Source organism: Copidosoma floridanum, unplaced genomic scaffold (genome assembly GCF_036245765.1).
Source record: "Copidosoma floridanum isolate Cflo_tuat_1 unplaced genomic scaffold, Cflo_Japanese_pri ptg000025l, whole genome shotgun sequence".
NCBI classification, from domain to species: Eukaryota; Metazoa; Arthropoda; class Insecta; order Hymenoptera; family Encyrtidae; genus Copidosoma; species Copidosoma floridanum.
The window spans coordinates 18,867-40,163 of record NW_028321902.1 but is presented as its reverse complement, the minus strand read 5'-3'; the positions used below and the strand labels follow the sequence as shown (position 1 = coordinate 40,163).

Below are 21,297 nucleotides of genomic sequence, written 5' to 3'. Positions count from 1 at the left end.
GCAAAATGTAGCCTACCTTCGTCTTCGGGCACGACTCTGTTCTTCTGGCCCAGAATCATGAGCACGGCATTGAAATCATCATCGCTGATATCGATAGGGAGCAAAGACTGTATGTTGGTCTTGTCGATGTCGCTGAGCAATCCGCTGTTCGAATTGTCGACGATCTTACGGCCCCACTTGTAGCACCAGCCGGCAAAGTTCGACCAAGCGGCCGGTAAATCCGGGCACTGGTTAACACCGAGCTGAACGACTTTGCCGACAATCACGTCCGAAGGGGGTATGAGCTCAGTCGTTTTGCCGAACAGCTTGTCCATGAGGCCATCGTTGTGCAACGACTCGAAACACATGAGCTCGTCCAACTGGGGATTGTTGTCAACTCTGGCCTCCTGTTGTATCCATTTTCCTAAAATCAAATCGAAGCCGCGTCACTCGAAGATCATCCGAACAAAAGCAAAGACGGGTCAAAGTGTACAAAGTTTACCCAGCGTCAGCAGAACTCCGGTACCGACTTCCCTGAGCTCGGCAGACGTCTCCTCTTCCCCGGCATTGACGATGCTTCTGGATATCCCGAGGGCCGTGACGCTGCACACCTTGAGCGCCTCCTCGCTCCTCTCCATGTCCTTGAGCAATTTCGAGGTCTCCCTGAACGCTCTCATGTTGTTCTTCGTCCAGTCGACCTCGGCCGCCACAATCGAGCCGTTCAATATATCCCCAACGATGTCGTCTAACACGCAGCTGCGCGTCCCAAACCCATGCTCGGAAGCAAAGTACTTGCCCAACTCGCGCTGCGCCAGGCCAAAGTTGCCCTCCTTGCGCGCGCTGTGCGCCACGTGCAGCCGCAAACTGTTCACCTCGTTCGTGGTGTCGACGGTCAGACGCCCGTCAGCTCGACGGAAGTAGTCCGACCACCAGAGCACCTGGGTGAGCACCCTCGAGCTCAAATGGCTGACCTTGTCGACCGCCGAGAGCTCGAACACGTTGGCCCAGCTGCGCGACTCGTTGCTCAAGAGATCCAAGAGCCCGGCAGCCGAGTACTGCAGCAATATGGCCGAGTTTAGGTACTCGGAGGGCATGTTCCTGAGGCCCTCCTCCATGCTTCTCGCCGCGATTTTTTGGCACTTTTCGATCATCTCGTACCAATTGTGGCTCGTCGAGTCGTCCGCGTGAAGCCGGAGCGCGACGTTCGTCAGGGTATTGGAGCACTCGGCCATCGTTTTCGTGCAGCTCCAGTTTATGCGCGCTTTCTCATCCAGCAGGGTCCAGTTGGACAGCTCCTCCAACGACAGCTCCTCCGCCTCCTCGAATTTGCGAAGACACGTTGCTTGTTGCGGCACTACGTTCTCGAACATCTGCTTGCGCAGGCTCGTGCTCTTTCCCTGCTCGAGAATCTCGGTCTCGCGGCACTTCCAGTCCTCGAGCTGCGACCACGCACCCAGCGATTGGTAACACTTGGACAGGCGCTCTATGCAGAACACGACTACTTGAGAATCTTCAGGGTCGTTTTTCGGACGAATCTCCCCGTTGTCCGGCTCTTCCTTGGGCCGAGACAAAAGTTTGTCCTCGAGGATTTGGCGGTAGTTTTCGGCGGCCAGTTCATGCTTGCCAGCCGCCTCTTCCATCGCAGCTTTCAACCAAATGAATTTACGATCTTTGTCCTTTGTGTACACGTACAAACCTAAATCCAACAAAGTGCAAAAGAGCGATAAAAACGACGTTTTCGTTGTTCTTCCAAGGGGTGAAATTTACCTTGAAGAGCTTCGGCTTCGCCCAGCATAACCATGGCTCGAGCGGTACAGAGGGTCGCTCTCTCGAACTCGGTGCCCTGCGTGTTGTTGGCCGCGCTGAGATCTTCGAGCAAACGCTGGCCGTTTCTCAGTGCACTGGGCGCCAGACCCACATGCAGCGACACCACACACAGGGCCAGTCTTATGCGGTTGAGCCACTCTCTGCAGGTGGACCTGTGGAGCAAGAGGATGAATAAACGCGTTTTCAACCAACTAATGAACCAATTGTCTAACCTGTTTGTGTGGAAAAACGTGCGCACGGGTTTGGAGTGCGACATGAGAGCGACGGCGCAGCCTTCCGCGGCATTGTGGATGACGCGCTCAAGGTGCTCGAGAAACTCGACGAGTAGCCTGACACGGGTATGCTCGTGCAGAAGCTGATCCAGATCCTTGGTTTTTTTCGAGGTGCTTTCGGGACAGGCCGCGTAGGATATCTCCCGCGCGAGCTGCTTGAGGGCGCCCTCGATGGTCGTGAAGGTATCCTGCGGCTTGCCCAGTGGCGTGCGAAGTTTGTTCAGGACACAGTGCTGGGCTGCCTCGAAGCCACCCCAAAAGTACAGGAAGGACAAATTCGAGAGCGCAAACTCGTACATTTTGGTCATCGTTACGGTGTCGCATCTGAAAATTCACGATCTTTACGTAGAGGCAGAATACATTTTTTTTTTTTTTTACGGTTACCGAGAGGACAAGGAGTGCTTACACGGAGGGCCAAGAGAGCGTGAAAATTTCCGACAAGCCGCGAGGATCGAAATAGTTTTCCTGCAGGAGAAAGGCCATGTAGGTTTTGAAGTGCTGAGCTTGCAGTTCCCCGTTGTTCCTACGCATGTGGAGTCTCTGCGACAACACCAGAGATTCGGACGAGTAGTTCTGAACGTCCTTGAGCTTCTGTCGAGGAAAATGATGAAAAAATTACGTGAATATCGTAGACAAAATTTATCACGCGGAAGACGCGTTACCTTGTAATTTGCCAGCAAACCAGCCTTGTTCAACTTTGACAGAACGATGTTCAACGGGACGTTCATCAACAGTTTCCTGTAATTTTCGCGAACAGGCTCGGAGAAGGAGGTCAGGTGGAGTATCGCCAGATCGACGATGTTCGCGTAAACTTTGTCGGGCCACGAGACTTGCTTCGATTTTATCAAACTGTCCAAGTTCTTGCACACCTTAAAATCGATCGCAACGACATTAGACCACACAAAGGTGTGATGAAAAAAAACAAGGATAAAACGAAACGTACGGCTGTGGATATTTTGTGATTCGTGGAAGCTCCGCAGACTAACAAGCTCGCAATGACGGCTTGGCATTCGTTGGTTTTGCTGAGCACTCCGAGGTAATTTTCAGCCTGGCCGTAGATCTCTTGTATCCAGTCGAGCAGCAGCAGCAAGGTTTGATCGGGCGTTTTTTCATTCTCGATGCTTTTCGCTATCAGATTCAAAATCACGGACAAATGACCACTTGTGGGAGATACTGTGGGCACTTCCAGGGTGCCTGGGAAAATATCTAGCGGGCGGCAGGAGCTGGTACCTGTTATCAAACTTGAGCTCGGCACGAAATGATTATACCTAGAATCGAAAATTTTTTATTACTACTCTAGCAATAAGAACAATTTCTACCATTTCTTTTATTCTTTTTACCTCGAGCAATGCGTGTACAGGAGAAACAGTATATGGAACTGCAATAGGGGACTCTCAAGGGCTAGGGTCGGATCGTGTGGTTTCAGCCTCACAGCCAGCAATTCCAAGATGCTTGGCTTCAACGCCCACATTCCGATGATCGAATTACTTGCGTTGGCTAAAAAAAAAAAAAAAGCAAAAATAATTAAACCATCGAGTGTCGATGCTGAAAATAAAAATTTCACAACACTCACCAATATCCGACAGAGCGCGCAGCAAAAACACAATCACGATCTCGGCGTGTTGTCTCTGGTACTGTACTTCGGTGTACGGATTATCGGACACGAGAGGCACATCCGTAATCGGTGCAACGATGTTGAACGCGTTTTCCAAATCAGCAAGTATGTACCGATAGGCCTCCTGTAGCAACGGTATGTTCTTCAAGCTCAACAGGCTGTGATAGACGCCGAGCACCGCATTTTGGATGACCACAGAGCTACGGAAGCGCAATTGCGACAGCACCGTGTTTTTACCCAATAGGCTGTGCACCAGGTCAATGGGTAGATTGGCCGAGACTTCCCTGATGACTTTGGAGATGGTATTGAGCATCGAGACTATCGTGCCGTCCCAGAATATGTCAACTCGGTGCAGCTGGAGGTCGATGAATTTGTACAGAAGATCGTGGTTTTTCGACACGCGGCTTTGGAGATAACCGAGCAACAGGCACGTACACTCGTTCGCGACAACGACAAGCTCCTCCTTCTCGTCGGATAGATCAGAGTTCTTCTTGAATTTTAGATCCATGGATTTGATCAAGTTGATCAGAGATTCTTCCTTCTCCTTGGACAGCGTCAGAGTTCGCTCTTTGTCGTTTATCTTGCAGTTCTTCTTGTCGTTTTTCTTCAAGTTCAGATACTTTATCAGCTTCACGAGGCTGTCCTCGTTCATGTCACCATCCTTACTCATGTTTCGGAACAACGTATCGATGTTTTTTTGAGATATGTTCATGTTTCTCATGTTCCGCGTTATACTGTCAATGTTCTCCTGCAACAGTAGGATTAACATTACAATTGAACCGAGAAGTAAGCGTATATTGAAGGAAAAAAATAAATAGCTCCAGTACCTGAGACAGTCCAACATCGGTGCTGTTCAAAATTTCCGCGGAATCATCAAGCTCGACCGCCTTGACGACCATCTTCAGCATCTTGGACAGACAGTCCATGAGAAAAGACCACTGCATACTGGGCGTCAAGTTTGGACTGAGATGTTCTTTGATGCAGCGCATGACGGTGTTAAAAACCGCGATCACAGACGTGATTCTCAATAGACAGTCCCTCGGACACGGTGCCTCGTCCACCTCGCCGCCACCACTACCGGGAGACGTTCTGCCCGAGTTGGGCAGCGACAGCTCCTCGTCGTAGTTCTCCATGTCTTCGAGAAATTGGCCAAGCAGGGTGAGCGTGAAGGGCAGATCCGCGATCCAAAAGTTGGAAAGGCGCTGCAGGCTGCGACTCGCGTACGCTACCACCGATTTTTGCCGGATGGAGTCAATGTGCCAGCCCACCAGGATGTCTACGGTGTTGCGAAAGTGGCCGTTGAAACTGTCCGGGTAGGACTCGACCATCAGAAGGATCGAGTCGACCGTAGCTACCAGCAGATCCGGACGGTCGACGTTTTCTAAAGCTGATTGCAGCTGCGACATTACCGTCTGAAATTTAGAATATTATAAGGACTCGTATTCGGTGACGAGAGTATTTGAAAAGAGACAGAGATTTCAATGCTATGTGATTACCATGGCGTGATCTTTCAACTTTGGTGATTCTGCATCGAGCTTCAGGGTTTCACCAAACGCCTTTATGAGTAAACATTTGATGTTGTTGCTATCCTTATACTCCAATGCACTGGAGTACTTGTTGAACACCCATTCCATGTATCTGGAAAAACAAATAAAAAGTTGAGATAATGTCGAAAAATTCCATTGGACTAATCCATTCGGGTCGTACCTTTTGAAATCTTGATCGGCAACATATCCAATGCGTCCCAGGCACTTGGCCACGTAGTTCTTAGCCTCCATGCTCGGCCCATTGTACAATAGGTCGAGCAAATTCTCGCAGATGACGTCGAGATTGCGTCTGATGTAGCGTTGATTCTCGGGAGCGCTAATACCCTCCTGCAACTGCTTGCAGAGCACCAAGAAGTGATCGTAGTCGTCTTCTCGGCACAAACGTCTCAGTAACTTCGATATTCTAGAATCTTCTGCAAAAAGCCACGTTTGAACTATATGGTACATACACGGCAAATGAAAACCAAATATAGGTGATTCCTACCGTTTGTCCTCTTGTCGTCATAGTACTTGTTCTCGTGGTTCTTCAACGATTCTTGAAATTTTGGTCTCGAGTAGCCGTCAGAGTTCGAGTCACGATCGACGCTTTTTTTGAAGGCCCGAGCCCTCGTGGTACCTCCACCACCGCCTCCGTTGCAGCCACCACCACCACCTCCTCCTCCTCGGCCACGGTCACCGCTAATGCCACCGCGAGCCATTCGATACTCATTGCCGCTCGACCTCGGCTTAAACCTCGAGTAGCTGTGATCGCTGGACACGTAATAGGTACGTGGACAGATGAAGACACCGCTCTTGGCCTGCGGCCGAGTGACGACGATGCTACCGTCCTTCTTCACGTTTTCCTTGTTGTCCTCTTTGTTGCTGCTTTCAGTGGCAGTAGAAGCAACGACGGAGGTCGTGTGCGCGACAATCGTTGGTTTGTCGTTGACACTGGCTGTCGTTGACTCCTCCAAGAGTTTGTCCGAACTTTTGGTGATAGAGGTAGATAAGGATAACGATGAGGTAGAGGAGGGTAGCTTGAGCTTGCTGCTTGTGCAGATGATGCTCCTGTTGCCGCAGCTACTCATTACATTGCTCTGCCAGTGGATGTCATGATCCACACTGGCAGCAGCAGGCTGTACGATAGACTCGATTTTTATCGTTTTTACGACTATTTATTTATGTATTCCACGCCACGATCACCGCTCAATTGGCTCTGGAGGTTAGACGTTGCCTGTGAAAATAATATAATAAGAGTTTTATATTATTTTACAGTGGTTAATTTGAGAGTGAAATGAGACTCGCGTAGACTCGTTTGAAAAAATAAAATATTACCGATCGGATGGAATATGTAATAAGTTGAACACTTTCTTGCAATTTATGTAACTTTGATTATTCGTGTTATCAGGGTGAAAAAAAAAAAAAAAAAAAAAAAACAAATATCGCAGTCTATTTGATCAACCGTGACTATTCAAATTTTTTTAATTTATGCGCCTACAGAGTTTATGTAACGGATTCTTGAATGACTTTGAATAGTGCGAAGAAATGAAATGTATAATGCATCAATATCTGTTAAAGTTTAATGACCAGTAATGATGAAGTGACAGTAACCCAATTGGAACAAGCTTGATTCTATTTATACTCCCATCAAAGTAAACAAGAATCTAAATATATAATGCAGCGCTCAAACTACTTTAAATGTTTAATTTTTTTTTGTATTTTGTCATTGCTGATTAATGCTGCTTGTACTAATATAGAAGTGTCTTCATAGACGTAAAAGATTTGCACAAATTTTTAGACCGTTTTCCAATTAATCTATTTCCATGCTTGTTCGTGTTATCCAAAATTCAAAAACGAAGCACCAGATGGAACTTTTCAATTGCTATTTGTTAAGAAATATTGCGCAACATTGTAATAAGAAGAAAAAAAAAGGAAAAAAATTCCACCTACTCTCAGTGACAAAAATGAAGAACGAAAAAGTGTACACAACTGCCCTAAAACTGTAAAAATAAAACTACATCCCAGTACCGCCTGTATTTATCAAAACAACAGAAAAGTAAGTACCTGATGCGAGTCGGTTACAGCAGCAGCGGTGCAACGAAAACGCTGCACACTCTCTTTTGTATATCATCAATCAGCTGATGTACTCAAAGATACACACACCAGATAAATCTCTGTTGTTACACCTGCAAGAAAAAAATCACTACAATGGCCTGGAAAGTCAAGTGCACTCTCAAATACTTCTTTTATAATAAATGTAAATTCAAAATATTTAGAATTTAGAATAATAAAACATGCACTCGAGACAGGGCTCTATATATATATATATATATATATATATATATATATATATATAACGTTAACACTCGTATAGCTCCTTAGCAGTTTATCACTCTCAACAGTCTCTCAACTTTTAGCATTAGCAGACGGCGTATGGTGCAAGGCACAAGCGTGTTGGTGTTCCACACACACCACAAGCGCGGGTAATTTATATGTTTGTGTGCACACACTACATACACACACGTAGGCGAAAATTTAACAATAACTTTTGAATATTTACATACTTCACTTAAAGCTTAAACTAAATCGTTGGAGTTCGATCGGAGCTTTCCTTTATATCCTAGCACCGACATAAAGTTTAAAAGTAAAAATTCAGAGAAAAATACATGCATCCCCTAAACGACCTGGACTCGCCCAAAACTAGGTGTAACAGTTAAACCGAGTTGAGTTTACGATAACCTATTTTATATCGATAAAGATATGTATACACACAAGTTACACGTACGCACGTCACGAGATATATGGCAAATAAACAAACACTCAACTGTACGGCCAATTGAAAAAAAACGTGCACAAGTGTAAATGAATTTTTCCACACCGCAAAAATCATAAGTTTGATAACAATTTACTTGATTTATCTTTGGCTTTAATTTACCTTATTGTAATCTAAACACCAAATGCTGCCTTTTGTACGCACTCACTCTCTGACTCTCTCTCTCTGAGAACGTGAGAACATGCATGTATGCAGTATGCATGCATGTTCAGTGCATGCACACATACACTGCAGAGACGCAGAGTTGCAGACATCACGTTGTTGCGGACGACCGCTCGAATCGAGCTCGATGATACTATTCGATGATCGATAGAATACTGTATCGATACTTACACATATAGGAATATCGATGTAAAAATATATCGAACAACACCGCGATAGTTCGAAACTCGGGTGGTGTATTTCCGTTGGCGCTAATTTTAATTATTGATTGACCCTCTTGTGTGCAATACGAGGTCCACATGGAAGGATCTTGGTTTTTCTTTAAATCTTTGTTTTATACGTAGGCAGATATTTTTTTGGGGGTTCCCGCTCGATTTTTCTGGGTTTGTTTTTTATAAACAATTTTGATGTTTAACTATAAAACAAAGAAAGTTAACGATATTCTACCAATATTCTAAAATTTATTTAATCGATAAACATTTTGACGCACAGTACGTTCTTACATTCTCAATAGTTATTAAATTATTGTACTTTCATATATTTATTGAAAAGCCAAACTTTCTCCCAACTGCTCACCCTCCGACAGGTCACTATTTGTGGATACTATAACCCATAATTAGTATCTACTTACTAACTAAAAAAATTAATTACTATTAAAACATATTCCATACTCCAACAAGTATTGGAAATTTGACAAAAACAAAAACTGCAACTTGTACTATATTTACAAAAAAAATAATATGTGAGAGAGGTGTTACTTAGTTTCACAATCAGTGGTTCAGCATGCTTGGTATACTGATACACATCATCGTTCTAGAGGTGGTGTGGGTTCGATTCCCGGTAAATACAGATTTTTCTCAAAAACTGTTTTCATCTGAAAAAGTTTATGTGAACCCCGGCTGTTTCTGTGGAATTTCCCTTCTGCGTGGTTTTTTTCCTTGCCCACAGGGGCCACAGGTTTTCAGGCCTAAAGCACCAGGCATAAAGGGAGTTACCTCGTGAAATACGGAGTTTTCCAGGGATGCTAATAAGCATTGGATCTGATGCTTCGGCAGAGAGCGCCGGCTTAACCGACGAGTGGACGGTGTTCACTGGATACTGGACACCTGAGATATGGGGGCTCCTCCACATAAATGGTAGAGCTCTCGAGAAAAGTCAATTAAACACTGCAGTGAGGACTGTGATCTGTGACAAGTGGAGCAACCCACGCATAAGGGGTGAGTGGGTGAATGTGAATGGCCCCTGCGACTATAGACTGCAGCCACGGTGACTTGGTAAAAAATAACATTAAAACAATAAAATAGTTTGACTTATTAAATTTTATTACTTGACTTAAATCTGGTCTTTTGTAATTCTCATCATTTTTTTATCATCAGTTATTATTTTTTAGATTTATTACATGGGATTGAGATACCTATTATAAATATGAGCGCAAATTTCTAATATCCATCTGTACAAAATCTTATTAACTCTATGAATTGAAACTGAAACATCAAACTCTATTTTAAAAATTCAGCATGACACTTTTTTATAATCATAGAATGCATGTCGGTTATTAAAAAATAATTTTCTACACCACACAAGTAGTGTCAACCAAAGTCTTTTCAACTAGTGTGTTTTCCCATTTCAATGGCTTAATAAAAAATACTTTTAAGAGCAATAGTAACTGTAATTTTCAATACACTCCAAATATTGTTAAAACTATTAGACAAAATGTAAAAAAAATTTCCTTTATTAACAAACTTATTATTTATTTTTATCTATTAATAACTTAAGTAAAACAGTTTATAATCTAATGTTGTAAATTGAATTGCCTTACACTTACTAAACATATTCACAGCCTTAAATATAATATATACATCACTTAAATTTATATCAAGTTTTTCTTGTAAACGTTTTAAATGTACAGTTCATGTAATTCGTATGAATGATTTGATTCACGCAACTCAAAAACCATTTGAATATCTAACTTTACTTTTTTTGAAAAACAAAAACCGAGTAAAGCGCTGAAAGAAAATACAACAAATTAATCAGACGTTTATAAAATTTGCATGGATTTATTGTTCGTAGAGATACTTACTTATAACTTCCCATTCGGCTTGCGAAAGAGTCCTGCAACTATTGTGAGAGTTCCTTAAATTGGGATTTTTGTAATTCGGGGGATATGATACTTGCATTCTATGCATAAGCTGTTTGCCTACTTCCTTCATTTTGTCAAAATAGTCACTAAAACTATAAAACAAAAAGTACATTATTAATTTAACATGCATGTTTTTTAAAATTTACTGTGTAAAGTATTTTGCATTGAGTTAGTTACATAATCTACAAAATAATAATAAGTATTGATACATAATCAAAATAAGTAAATACTAACCAAAGGCAAAAAATTAAAGCATTTTAGCTGAATTTTTCTAGGAATAATATAAAATTACTATAAAATACTTGTGCATGTACATACCTTTTGAACACTATGAATTTAAGGCCATACTTCAAAGCTAATTGCTGTAAGACAGCAGAATTAACAAGAAATTCAGGACAATTAACTGCGTCTTTCAAATAGAAATGATATTTGGCACCATAAAAAGGTGGATTCAATTTGTCGCAGTAAAATTCAACATCGTAAATATTGTTGCCATATTTGTTTTCCTTTGTAGCATACCATCTAGACCTGAAATTACAAACAAGACAATTATTTTCAGTTATATAATTATTAAAAAACAAAATTTAATAATATATAACGCTAATTACAGTAGTTCACTTTCATTGGGCATTGTACCAATGAAATAGCCACCAGACCTCAAGTTCCTGCTAGCATTTTTGAGCAAGTTCTTGGCTTGCCTCCGAGATTCAAAGCCATAATGCAGAGCAAACTGACAACTAACTAGGTCAAATAGCTGTTTTTTGTGTACAAATTTTTTTGCAAGACCAGCCTGAAAACAGAATCGTTATCGTTTTGAGAATAGCACTTTATATTTCACATTTGAATATCACAAATGATTGTTCATTTCGACGTAAGGTTACCTTTGTACAGTCATGCACTATAAACTCAGCTCTAAAAGGTAGCTCACGTTTTTCGGACATTTGCACACAGCGATCACTGCACTCCTTCACTGACTCTTCGGCAATATCAACACACGTCAAATGCGTGACATTCGACTTTTCCCACTTGAGCAAATCTCCTCCTTTTCCACAACACAAGTCCAATACTTTGATTTTGTGCTGACTATACCCATCATTGGGGACTGGTACCATGCTCTTCCGTGCTTTTTTGGCAGCCCTTCTGTCTTTTTTTCGTTTGATTTTGTCAACGTATTTTTCTGTAACCAAAGGCACAATTACAATTGTGAACATACACAGAATAACCTTAATTCTTTTTTGACACACTTACTGATCAAAGTACTTTTCACCCAGTTGTTGAAATTTCTCAAGTTGAGAATGTGACATTTATTTCTGTCTATGTAACTCGCACCTTTTCTTGCATTGTAATGTTTAGCTACGACAGATGTTAAATTTTTTTTTACAGCTCGTTTTTTTCTTCTCCTCGAGAATCTTGACGTCGATAGTGTGGATTTGTTTTTCTACAAGATTAAAATTAGACTTTGTTAACAATCTGAAAATGTTAAAAAATAAAGCACAGCTTCACTCCTGGTCCCTACATACCATGTTGGGGTTGTATGTATGTGCTGGTGCTGGCCGCATACGTGGACCGTCTCTGCTACCGGCACGTCCGGTTAGGTATACAGATACTACAGATGCACCAGAGTACGCGGTGACGGGATATGATAAAAGAGTTATATTTTAAAAACACCAACGCACAATCGTCGCTCGAGTACGAAACTAAGTGAGCAAGTGAGTCTATCTTACAGAGGGATGGGATGTCACTGAAAGGTACCGAGCTATCGAGACAACCGTGGTTTAATTTATACCCGGCGGCCAGTGCCGGTTCCTGATAGAGTTAATTATTATTTATAAATCTATTTATTGTATCAACTAGGATATTAATAAGCCTCTTGTCTTGTATTTCTCGTTACAATTGTTCCAAATTCTACAACACGAATTGAAGGTTAAGTCAGGAGCCGGTTGGTTCTTGTTCTTGGACTAAACCGTGAGTCGTGCGTACGGTGCGTGCGTGTTTTTTTTGCAATTTGGTGTATCACTACTTACACTACACCCTCTACTTTTCACTTAATCGCTTCCGACTTTCAACTTCCAAGTTTACGAATTTTGAGTCTTCCGAGGTTCCGAGTCATTCGATCGAGCAATCGAGCTACCTCTTATGAGTTTTTCGCTGCTTTGCAGCCTTGGCTTTTGCCGTTTGCCCGTCTAACCTAACATGGGTGTTTTCCGCAATCGTCACCAGCAAGTAATTTAAGGTTGCGCTCTACGTTACCGTCAGGTCGGTAAGTCAACTACCTTGAATTGAACTGGCGCTCTGTTCCGTAATCTGGCCAGTAAAAACAGCAGACGACAGTCAACAGCGATGAAATCTTTACACTTTTTTCTCGACTTTCACGTCGTCTGCTGTTTTAACTGGCCAGATTACGGAATAGAGCGCCAGTTTAATTCAAGGTAGTTGACTTACCGACTTGACGGTAACGTAGAGCGCAACCTTAAATTACTTGCTGGTGACGATTGCGGAAAACACCCCATGTCTTGATCACGTGAGCAGCAGTCGGTAAGGTAGTTCAGCGTCTTTTTTTTGAAAGCACTGAATTCTGAAATGGTCGAATGTCGAATCTAATAAGGTGATAGCTTGTTTCCTTTTATTTTCAGGCTCGTTGTCCAATCCTCGAAATAAATCAAGTCCTTCACAGAGATTTCGAAATTAACAAAACTGACTAAACTAAGCTAAGGGGGTTCGAACGAAATCAAACGAAATATAAATGACAACGAATGGTTTTTGTGATCAGATTCATCAAATACCTGACAACACGACAACACACAACAGTAAGTATAGATATCTAAAGATATCATCTGAAAAAGTTTATTTAAACCCCGGCTGTTTCGGGGCCGGTTTTTCCGTGGAATTTTCCTTCTGTGTGGTTTTTTTCCTTGTCCACATAGGGGCCACAGGTTTTCAGGCCTGAAGCACCAGGCATAAAGGGAGTTACCTCGTGAAATACGGAGTTTTCCAGGGATGCTAATAAGCATTGGATCTGATGCTTCGGCAGAGAGCGCCGGCTTAACCGACGAGTGGACGGTGTTCACTGGATACTGGACACCTGAGATATGGGGGCTCCTCCACATAAATGGTAGAGCTCTCGAGAAAAGTCAATTAAACACTGCAGTGAGGACTGTGATCTGTGACAAGTGGAGCAACCCACGCATAAGGGGTGAGTGGGTGAATGTGAATGGCCCCTGCGACTATAGACTGCAGCCACGGTGACTTGGTAAAAAATAACATTAAAACAATAAAATAGTTTGACTTATTAAATTTTATTACTTGACTTAAATCTGGTCTTTTGTAATTCTCATCATTTTTTTATCATCAGTTATTATTTTTTAGATTTATTACATGGGATTGAGATACCTATTATAAATATGAGCGCAAATTTCTAATATCCATCTGTACAAAATCTTATTAACTCTATGAATTGAAACTGAAACATCAAACTCTATTTTAAAAATTCAGCATGACACTTTTTTATAATCATAGAATGCATGTCGGTTATTAAAAAATAATTTTCTACACCACACAAGTAGTGTCAACCAAAGTCTTTTCAACTAGTGTGTTTTCCCATTTCAATGGCTTAATAAAAAATACTTTTAAGAGCAATAGTAACTGTAATTTTCAATACACTCCAAATATTGTTAAAACTATTAGACAAAATGTAAAAAAAATTTCCTTTATTAACAAACTTATTATTTATTTTTATCTATTAATAACTTAAGTAAAACAGTTTATAATCTAATGTTGTAAATTGAATTGCCTTACACTTACTAAACATATTCACAGCCTTAAATATAATATATACATCACTTAAATTTATATCAAGTTTTTCTTGTAAACGTTTTAAATGTACAGTTCATGTAATTCGTATGAATGATTTGATTCACGCAACTCAAAAACCATTTGAATATCTAACTTTACTTTTTTTGAAAAACAAAAACCGAGTAAAGCGCTGAAAGAAAATACAACAAATTAATCAGACGTTTATAAAATTTGCATGGATTTATTGTTCGTAGAGATACTTACTTATAACTTCCCATTCGGCTTGCGAAAGAGTCCTGCAACTATTGTGAGAGTTCCTTAAATTGGGATTTTTGTAATTCGGGGGATATGATACTTGCATTCTATGCATAAGCTGTTTGCCTACTTCCTTCATTTTGTCAAAATAGTCACTAAAACTATAAAACAAAAAGTACATTATTAATTTAACATGCATGTTTTTTAAAATTTACTGTGTAAAGTATTTTGCATTGAGTTAGTTACATAATCTACAAAATAATAATAAGTATTGATACATAATCAAAATAAGTAAATACTAACCAAAGGCAAAAAATTAAAGCATTTTAGCTGAATTTTTCTAGGAATAATATAAAATTACTATAAAATACTTGAGCATGTACATACCTTTTGAACACTATGAATTTAAGGCCATACTTCAAAGCTAATTGCTGTAAGACAGCAGAATTAACAAGAAATTCAGGACAATTAACTGCGTCTTTCAAATAGAAATGATATTTGGCACCATAAAAAGGTGGATTCAATTTGTCGCAGTAAAATTCAACATCGTAAATATTGTTGCCATATTTGTTTTCCTTTGTAGCATACCATCTAGACCTGAAATTACAAACAAGACAATTATTTTCAGTTATATAATTATTAAAAAACAAAATTTAATAATATATAACGCTAATTACAGTAGTTCACTTTCATTGGGCATTGTACCAATGAAATAGCCACCAGACCTCAAGTTCCTGCTAGCATTTTTGAGCAAGTTCTTGGCTTGCCTCCGAGATTCAAAGCCATAATGCAGAGCAAACTGACAACTAACTAGGTCAAATAGCTGTTTTTTGTGTACAAATTTTTTTGCAAGACCAGCCTGAAAACAGAATCGTTATCGTTTTGAGAATAGCACTTTATATTTCACATTTGAATATCACAAATGATTGTTCATTTCGACGTAAGGTTACCTTTGTACAGTCATGCACTATAAACTCAGCTCTAAAAGGTAGCTCACGTTTTTCGGACATTTGCACACAGCGATCACTGCACTCCTTCACTGACTCTTCGGCAATATCAACACACGTCAAATGCGTGACATTCGACTTTTCCCACTTGAGCAAATCTCCTCCTTTTCCACAACACAAGTCCAATACTTTGATTTTGTGCTGACTATACCCATCATTGGGGACTGGTACCATGCTCTTCCGTGCTTTTTTGGCAGCCCTTCTGTCTTTTTTTCGTTTGATTTTGTCAACGTATTTTTCTGTAACCAAAGGCACAATTACAATTGTGAACATACACAGAATAACCTTAATTCTTTTTTGACACACTTACTGATCAAAGTACTTTTCACCCAGTTGTTGAAATTTCTCAAGTTGAGAATGTGACATTTATTTCTGTCTATGTAACTCGCACCTTTTCTTGCATTGTAATGTTTAGCTACGACAGATGTTAAATTTTTTTTTACAGCTCGTTTTTTTCTTCTCCTCGAGAATCTTGACGTCGATAGTGTGGATTTGTTTTTCTACAAGATTAAAATTAGACTTTGTTAACAATCTGAAAATGTTAAAAAATAAAGCACAGCTTCACTCCTGGTCCCTACATACCATGTTGGGGTTGTATGTATGTGCTGGTGCTGGCCGCATACGTGGACCGTCTCTGCTACCGGCACGTCCGGTTAGGTATACAGATACTACAGATGCACCAGAGTACGCGGTGACGGGATATGATAAAAGAGTTATATTTTAAAAACACCAACGCACAATCGTCGCTCGAGTACGAAACTAAGTGAGCAAGTGAGTCTATCTTACAGAGGGATGGGATGTCACTGAAAGGTACCGAGCTATCGAGACAACCGTGGTTTAATTTATACCCGGCGGCCAGTGCCGGTTCCTGATAGAGTTAATTATTATTTATAAATCTATTTATTGTATCAACTAGGATATTAATAAGCCTCTTGTCTTGTATTTCTCGTTACAATTGTTCCAAATTCTACAACACGAATTGAAGGTTAAGTCAGGAGCCGGTTGGTTCTTGTTCTTGGACTAAACCGTGAGTCGTGCGTACGGTGCGTGCGTGTTTTTTTTGCAATTTGGTGTATCACTACTTACACTACACCCTCTACTTTTCACTTAATCGCTTCCGACTTTCAACTTCCAAGTTTACGAATTTTGAGTCTTCCGAGGTTCCGAGTCATTCGATCGAGCAATCGAGCTACCTCTTATGAGTTTTTCGCTGCTTTGCAGCCTTGGCTTTTGCCGTTTGCCCGTCTAACCTAACATGGGTGTTTTCCGCAATCGTCACCAGCAAGTAATTTAAGGTTGCGCTCTACGTTACCGTCAGGTCGGTAAGTCAACTACCTTGAATTGAACTGGCGCTCTGTTCCGTAATCTGGCCAGTAAAAACAGCAGACGACAGTCAACAGCGATGAAATCTTTACACTTTTTTCTCGACTTTCACGTCGTCTGCTGTTTTAACTGGCCAGATTACGGAATAGAGCGCCAGTTTAATTCAAGGTAGTTGACTTACCGACTTGACGGTAACGTAGAGCGCAACCTTAAATTACTTGCTGGTGACGATTGCGGAAAACACCCCATGTCTTGATCACGTGAGCAGCAGTCGGTAAGGTAGTTCAGCGTCTTTTTTTTGAAAGCACTGAATTCTGAAATGGTCGAATGTCGAATCTAATAAGGTGATAGCTTGTTTCCTTTTATTTTCAGGCTCGTTGTCCAATCCTCGAAATAAATCAAGTCCTTCACAGAGATTTCGAAATTAACAAAACTGACTAAACTAAGCTAAGGGGGTTCGAACGAAATCAAACGAAATATAAATGACAACGAATGGTTTTTGTGATCAGATTCATCAAATACCTGACAACACGACAACACACAACAGTAAGTATAGATATCCAAAGATATCATCTGAAAAAGTTTATTTAAACCCCGGCTGTTTCGGGGCCGGTTTTTCCGTGGAATTTTCCTTCTGTGTGGTTTTTTTCCTTGTCCACATAGGGGCCACAGGTTTTCAGGCCTGAAGCACCAGGCATATAGGGAGTTACCTCGTGAAATACGGAGTTTTCCAGGGATGCTAATAAGCATTGGATCTGATGCTTCGGCAGAGAGCGCCGGCTTAACCGACGAGTGGACGGTGTTCACTGGATACTGGACACCTGAGATATGGGGGCTCCTCCACATAAATGGTAGAGCTCTCGAGAAAAGTCAATTAAACACTGCAGTGAGGACTGTGATCTGTGACAAGTGGAGCAACCCACGCATAAAGGGTGAGTGGGTGAATGTGAATGGCCCCTGCGACTATAGACTGCAGCCACGGTGACTTGGTAAAAAATAACATTAAAACAATAAAATAGTTTGACTTATTAAATTTTATTACTTGACTTAAATCTGGTCTTTTGTAATTCTCATCATTTTTTTATCATCAGTTATTATTTTTTAGATTTATTACATGGGATTGAGATACCTATTATAAATATGAGCGCAAATTTCTAATATCCATCTGTACAAAATCTTATTAACTCTATGAATTGAAACTGAAACATCAAACTCTATTTTAAAAATTCAGCATGACACTTTTTTATAATCATAGAATGCATGTCGGTTATTAAAAAATAATTTTCTACACCACACAAGTAGTGTCAACCAAAGTCTTTTCAACTAGTGTGTTTTCCCATTTCAATGGCTTAATAAAAAATACTTTTAAGAGCAATAGTAACTGTAATTTTCAATACACTCCAAATATTGTTAAAACTATTAGACAAAATGTAAAAAAAATTTCCTTTATTAACAAACTTATTATTTATTTTTATCTATTAATAACTTAAGTAAAACAGTTTATAATCTAATGTTGTAAATTGAATTGCCTTACACTTACTAAACATATTCACAGCCTTAAATATAATATATACATCACTTAAATTTATATCAAGTTTTTCTTGTAAACGTTTTAAATGTACAGTTCATGTAATTCGTATGAATGATTTGATTCACGCAACTCAAAAACCATTTGAATATCTAACTTTACTTTTTTTGAAAAACAAAAACCGAGTAAAGCGCTGAAAGAAAATACAACAAATTAATCAGACGTTTATAAAATTTGCATGGATTTATTGTTCGTAGAGATACTTACTTATAACTTCCCATTCGGCTTGCGAAAGAGTCCTGCAACTATTGTGAGAGTTCCTTAAATTGGGATTTTTGTAATTCGCGGGATATGATACTTGCATTCTATGCATAAGCTGTTTGCCTACTTCCTTCATTTTGTCAAAATAGTCACTAAAACTATAAAACAAAAAGTACATTATTAATTTAACATGCATGTTTTTTAAAATTTACTGTGTAAAGTATTTTGCATTGAGTTAGTTACATAATCTACAAAATAATAATAAGTATTGATACATAATCAAAATAAGTAAATACTAACCAAAGGCAAAAAATTAAAGCATTTTAGCTGAATTTTTCTAGGAATAATATAAAATTACTATAAAATACTTGAGCATGTACATACCTTTTGAACACTATGAATTTAAGGCCATACTTCAAAGCTAATTGCTGTAAGACAGCAGAATTAACAAGAAATTCAGGACAATTAACTGCGTCTTTCAAATAGAAATGATATTTGGCACCATAAAAAGGTGGATTCAATTTGTCGCAGTAAAATTCAACATCGTAAATATTGTTGCCATATTTGTTTTCCTTTGTAGCATACCATCTAGACCTGAAATTACAAACAAGACAATTATTTTCAGTTATATAATTATTAAAAAACGAAATTCAATAATATATAACGCTAATTACAGTAGTTCACTTTCATTGGGCATTGTACCAATGAAATAGCCACCAGACCTCAAGTTCCTGCTAGCATTTTTGAGCAAGTTCTTGGCTTGCCTCCGAGATTCAAAGCCATAATGCAGAGCAAACTGACAACTAACTAGGTCAAATAGCTGTTTTTTGTGTACAAATTTTTTTGCAAGACCAGCCTGAAAACAGAATCGTTATCGTTTTGAGAATAGCACTTTATATTTCACATTTGAATATCACAAATGATTGTTCATTTCGACGTAAGGTTACCTTTGTACAGTCATGCACTATAAACTCAGCTCTAAAAGGTAGCTCACGTTTTTCGGACATTTGCACACAGCGATCACTGCACTCCTTCACTGACTCTTCGGCAATATCAACACACGTCAAATGCGTGACATTCGACTTTTCCCACTTGAGCAAATCTCCTCCTTTTCCACAACACAAGTCCAATACTTTGATTTTGTGCTGACTATACCCATCATTGGGGACTGGTACCATGCTCTTCCGTGCTTTTTTGGCAGCCCTTCTGTCTTTTTTTCGTTTGATTTTGTCAACGTATTTTTCTGTAACCAAAGGCACAATTACAATTGTGAACATACACAGAATAACCTTAATTCTTTTTTGACACACTTACTGATCAAAGTACTTTTCACCCAGTTGTTGAAATTTCTCAAGTTGAGAATGTGACATTTATTTCTGTCTATGTAACTCGCACCTTTTCTTGCATTGTAATGTTTAGCTACGACAGATGTTAAATTTTTTTTTACAGCTCGTTTTTTTCTTCTCCTCGAGAATCTTGACGTCGATAGTGTGGATTTGTTTTTCTACAAGATTAAAATTAGACTTTGTTAACAATCTGAAAATGTTAAAAAATAAAGCACAGCTTCACTCCTGGTCCCTACATACCATGTTGGGGTTGTATGTATGTGCTGGTGCTGGCCGCATACGTGGACCGTCTCTGCTACCGGCACGTCCGGTTAGGTATACAGATACTACAGATGCACCAGAGTACGCGGTGACGGGATATGATAAAAGAGTTATATTTTAAAAACACCAACGCACAATCGTCGCTCGAGTACGAAACTAAGTGAGCAAGTGAGTCTATCTTACAGAGGGATGGGATGTCACTGAAAGGTACCGAGCTATCGAGACAACCGTGGTTTAATTTATACCCGGCGGCCAGTGCCGGTTCCTGATAGAGTTAATTATTATTTATAAATCTATTTATTGTATCAACTAGGATATTAATAAGCCTCTTGTCTTGTATTTCTCGTTACAATTGTTCCAAATTCTACAACACGAATTGAAGGTTAAGTCAGGAGCCGGTTGGTTCTTGTTCTTGGACTAAACCGTGAGTCGTGCGTACGGTGCGTGCGTGTTTTTTTTGCAATTTGGTGTATCACTACTTACACTACACCCTCTACTTTTCACTTAATCGCTTCCGACTTTCAACTTCCAAGTTTACGAATTTTGAGTCTTCCGAGGTTCCGAGTCATTCGATCGAGCAATCGAGCTACCTCTTATGAGTTTTTCGCTGCTTTGCAGCCTTGGCTTTTGCCGTTTGCCCGTCTAACCTAACATGGGTGTTTTCCGCAATCGTCACCAGCAAGTAATTTAAGGTTGCGCTCTACGTTACCGTCAGGTCGGTAAGTCAACTACCTTGAATTGAACTGGCGCTCTGTTCCGTAATCTGGCCAGTAAAAACAGCAGACGACAGTCAACAGCGATGAAATCTTTACACTTTTTTCTCGACTTTCACGTCGTCTGCTGTTTTAACTGGCCAGATTACGGAATAGAGCGCCAGTTTAATTCAAGGTAGTTGACTTACCGACTTGACGGTAACGTAGAGCGCAACCTTAAATTACTTGCTGGTGACGATTGCGGAAAACACCCCATGTCTTGATCACGTGAGCAGCAGTCGGTAAGGTAGTTCAGCGTCTTTTTTTTGAAAGCACTGAATTCTGAAATGGTCGAATGTCGAATCTAATAAGGTGATAGCTTGTTTCCTTTTATTTTCAGGCTCGTTGTCCAATCCTCGAAATAAATCAAGTCCTTCACAGAGATTTCGAAATTAACAAAACTGACTAAACTAAGCTA

At 40.1% G+C, this 21,297-nt stretch overlaps 4 protein-coding genes across 4 annotated transcripts in view; all 4 read right to left on the bottom strand.

Moving 5' to 3' along the window:
- Positions 1–8,217, bottom strand: part of nonC (serine/threonine-protein kinase Smg1) — a 38,883-nt gene extending 30,666 nt beyond the window's left edge. Inside the window, exons 1-15 of the mRNA XM_023389867.2 lie at positions 8,155–8,217; positions 7,284–7,405; positions 5,725–6,453; positions 5,401–5,653; positions 5,190–5,331; positions 4,521–5,105; positions 3,652–4,441; positions 3,419–3,575; positions 3,022–3,346; positions 2,741–2,947; positions 2,485–2,669; positions 2,019–2,402; positions 1,747–1,958; positions 482–1,675; positions 17–403 (exon numbers count right to left, since the gene is read on the bottom strand). Coding sequence (XP_023245635.2) covers positions 17–403; positions 482–1,675; positions 1,747–1,958; positions 2,019–2,402; positions 2,485–2,669; positions 2,741–2,947; positions 3,022–3,346; positions 3,419–3,575; positions 3,652–4,441; positions 4,521–5,105; positions 5,190–5,331; positions 5,401–5,653; positions 5,725–6,307 — 5,404 coding nt within the window. The 5' untranslated portion in view covers positions 6,308–6,453; positions 7,284–7,405; positions 8,155–8,217. The remainder of the gene's footprint in view (positions 1–16; positions 404–481; positions 1,676–1,746; positions 1,959–2,018; positions 2,403–2,484; positions 2,670–2,740; positions 2,948–3,021; positions 3,347–3,418; positions 3,576–3,651; positions 4,442–4,520; positions 5,106–5,189; positions 5,332–5,400; positions 5,654–5,724; positions 6,454–7,283; positions 7,406–8,154) is intronic.
- A 1,844-nt stretch (positions 8,218–10,061) lies between these two features.
- On the bottom strand, positions 10,062–12,468 carry LOC149373860 (mRNA cap guanine-N(7) methyltransferase-like). The gene is made up of 7 exons (XM_089595339.1): positions 11,875–12,468; positions 11,603–11,792; positions 11,236–11,531; positions 10,963–11,144; positions 10,673–10,882; positions 10,295–10,446; positions 10,062–10,220 (listed from the first exon to the last, which is right to left on the bottom strand). Exons 1-7 carry the CDS (start codon positions 11,911–11,913, stop codon positions 10,186–10,188), a joined length of 1,104 nt encoding a protein of 367 aa, XP_089451465.1. The 5' UTR covers positions 11,914–12,468; the 3' UTR covers positions 10,062–10,185.
- A 1,709-nt stretch (positions 12,469–14,177) lies between these two features.
- LOC106640893 (mRNA cap guanine-N(7) methyltransferase-like) lies at positions 14,178–16,584 on the bottom strand. Its single transcript, XM_089595340.1, has 7 exons — positions 15,991–16,584; positions 15,719–15,908; positions 15,352–15,647; positions 15,079–15,260; positions 14,789–14,998; positions 14,411–14,562; positions 14,178–14,336 (listed from the first exon to the last, which is right to left on the bottom strand). Exons 1-7 carry the CDS (start codon positions 16,027–16,029, stop codon positions 14,302–14,304), a joined length of 1,104 nt encoding a protein of 367 aa, XP_089451466.1. The 5' UTR covers positions 16,030–16,584; the 3' UTR covers positions 14,178–14,301.
- A 2,171-nt stretch (positions 16,585–18,755) lies between these two features.
- LOC149373859 (mRNA cap guanine-N(7) methyltransferase-like) lies at positions 18,756–19,890 on the bottom strand. Its single transcript, XM_089595429.1, has 5 exons — positions 19,854–19,890; positions 19,468–19,763; positions 19,195–19,376; positions 18,905–19,114; positions 18,756–18,768 (listed from the first exon to the last, which is right to left on the bottom strand). The coding sequence occupies exons 1-5, from the start codon at positions 19,888–19,890 to the stop codon at positions 18,756–18,758; spliced, it is 738 nt and encodes a 245-aa protein (XP_089451555.1).
- Positions 19,891–21,297: the final 1,407 nt, after the last annotated feature.

What these genes read in the sequence shown, in the direction of transcription:
- LOC149373860 (XM_089595339.1), bottom strand. Translation starts at nt 11,913, where the DNA reads ATGCGGCCAGCACCAGCACATACATACAACCCCAACATG. An exon ending in GGTGAAAAGTACTTTGATCA is followed by an intron (nt 11,532 to 11,602) that starts GTAAGTGTGTCA and finishes CTTTGGTTACAG; the next exon opens with AAAAATACGTTGACAAAATC. An exon ending in TAGTGCATGACTGTACAAAG is followed by an intron (nt 11,145 to 11,235) that starts GTAACCTTACGT and finishes TTCTGTTTTCAG; the next exon opens with GCTGGTCTTGCAAAAAAATT.
- LOC106640893 (XM_089595340.1), bottom strand. Translation starts at nt 16,029, where the DNA reads ATGCGGCCAGCACCAGCACATACATACAACCCCAACATG. An exon ending in ATACATACAACCCCAACATG is followed by an intron (nt 15,909 to 15,990) that starts GTATGTAGGGAC and finishes TTAATCTTGTAG; the next exon opens with AAAAACAAATCCACACTATC. An exon ending in CCCAATGAAAGTGAACTACT is followed by an intron (nt 14,999 to 15,078) that starts GTAATTAGCGTT and finishes TTGTAATTTCAG; the next exon opens with GTCTAGATGGTATGCTACAA.
- LOC149373859 (XM_089595429.1), bottom strand. Translation starts at nt 19,890, where the DNA reads ATGTCACATTCTCAACTTGAGAAATTTCAACAACTGG. An exon ending in TAGTGCATGACTGTACAAAG is followed by an intron (nt 19,377 to 19,467) that starts GTAACCTTACGT and finishes TTCTGTTTTCAG; the next exon opens with GCTGGTCTTGCAAAAAAATT. An exon ending in CCCAATGAAAGTGAACTACT is followed by an intron (nt 19,115 to 19,194) that starts GTAATTAGCGTT and finishes TTGTAATTTCAG; the next exon opens with GTCTAGATGGTATGCTACAA.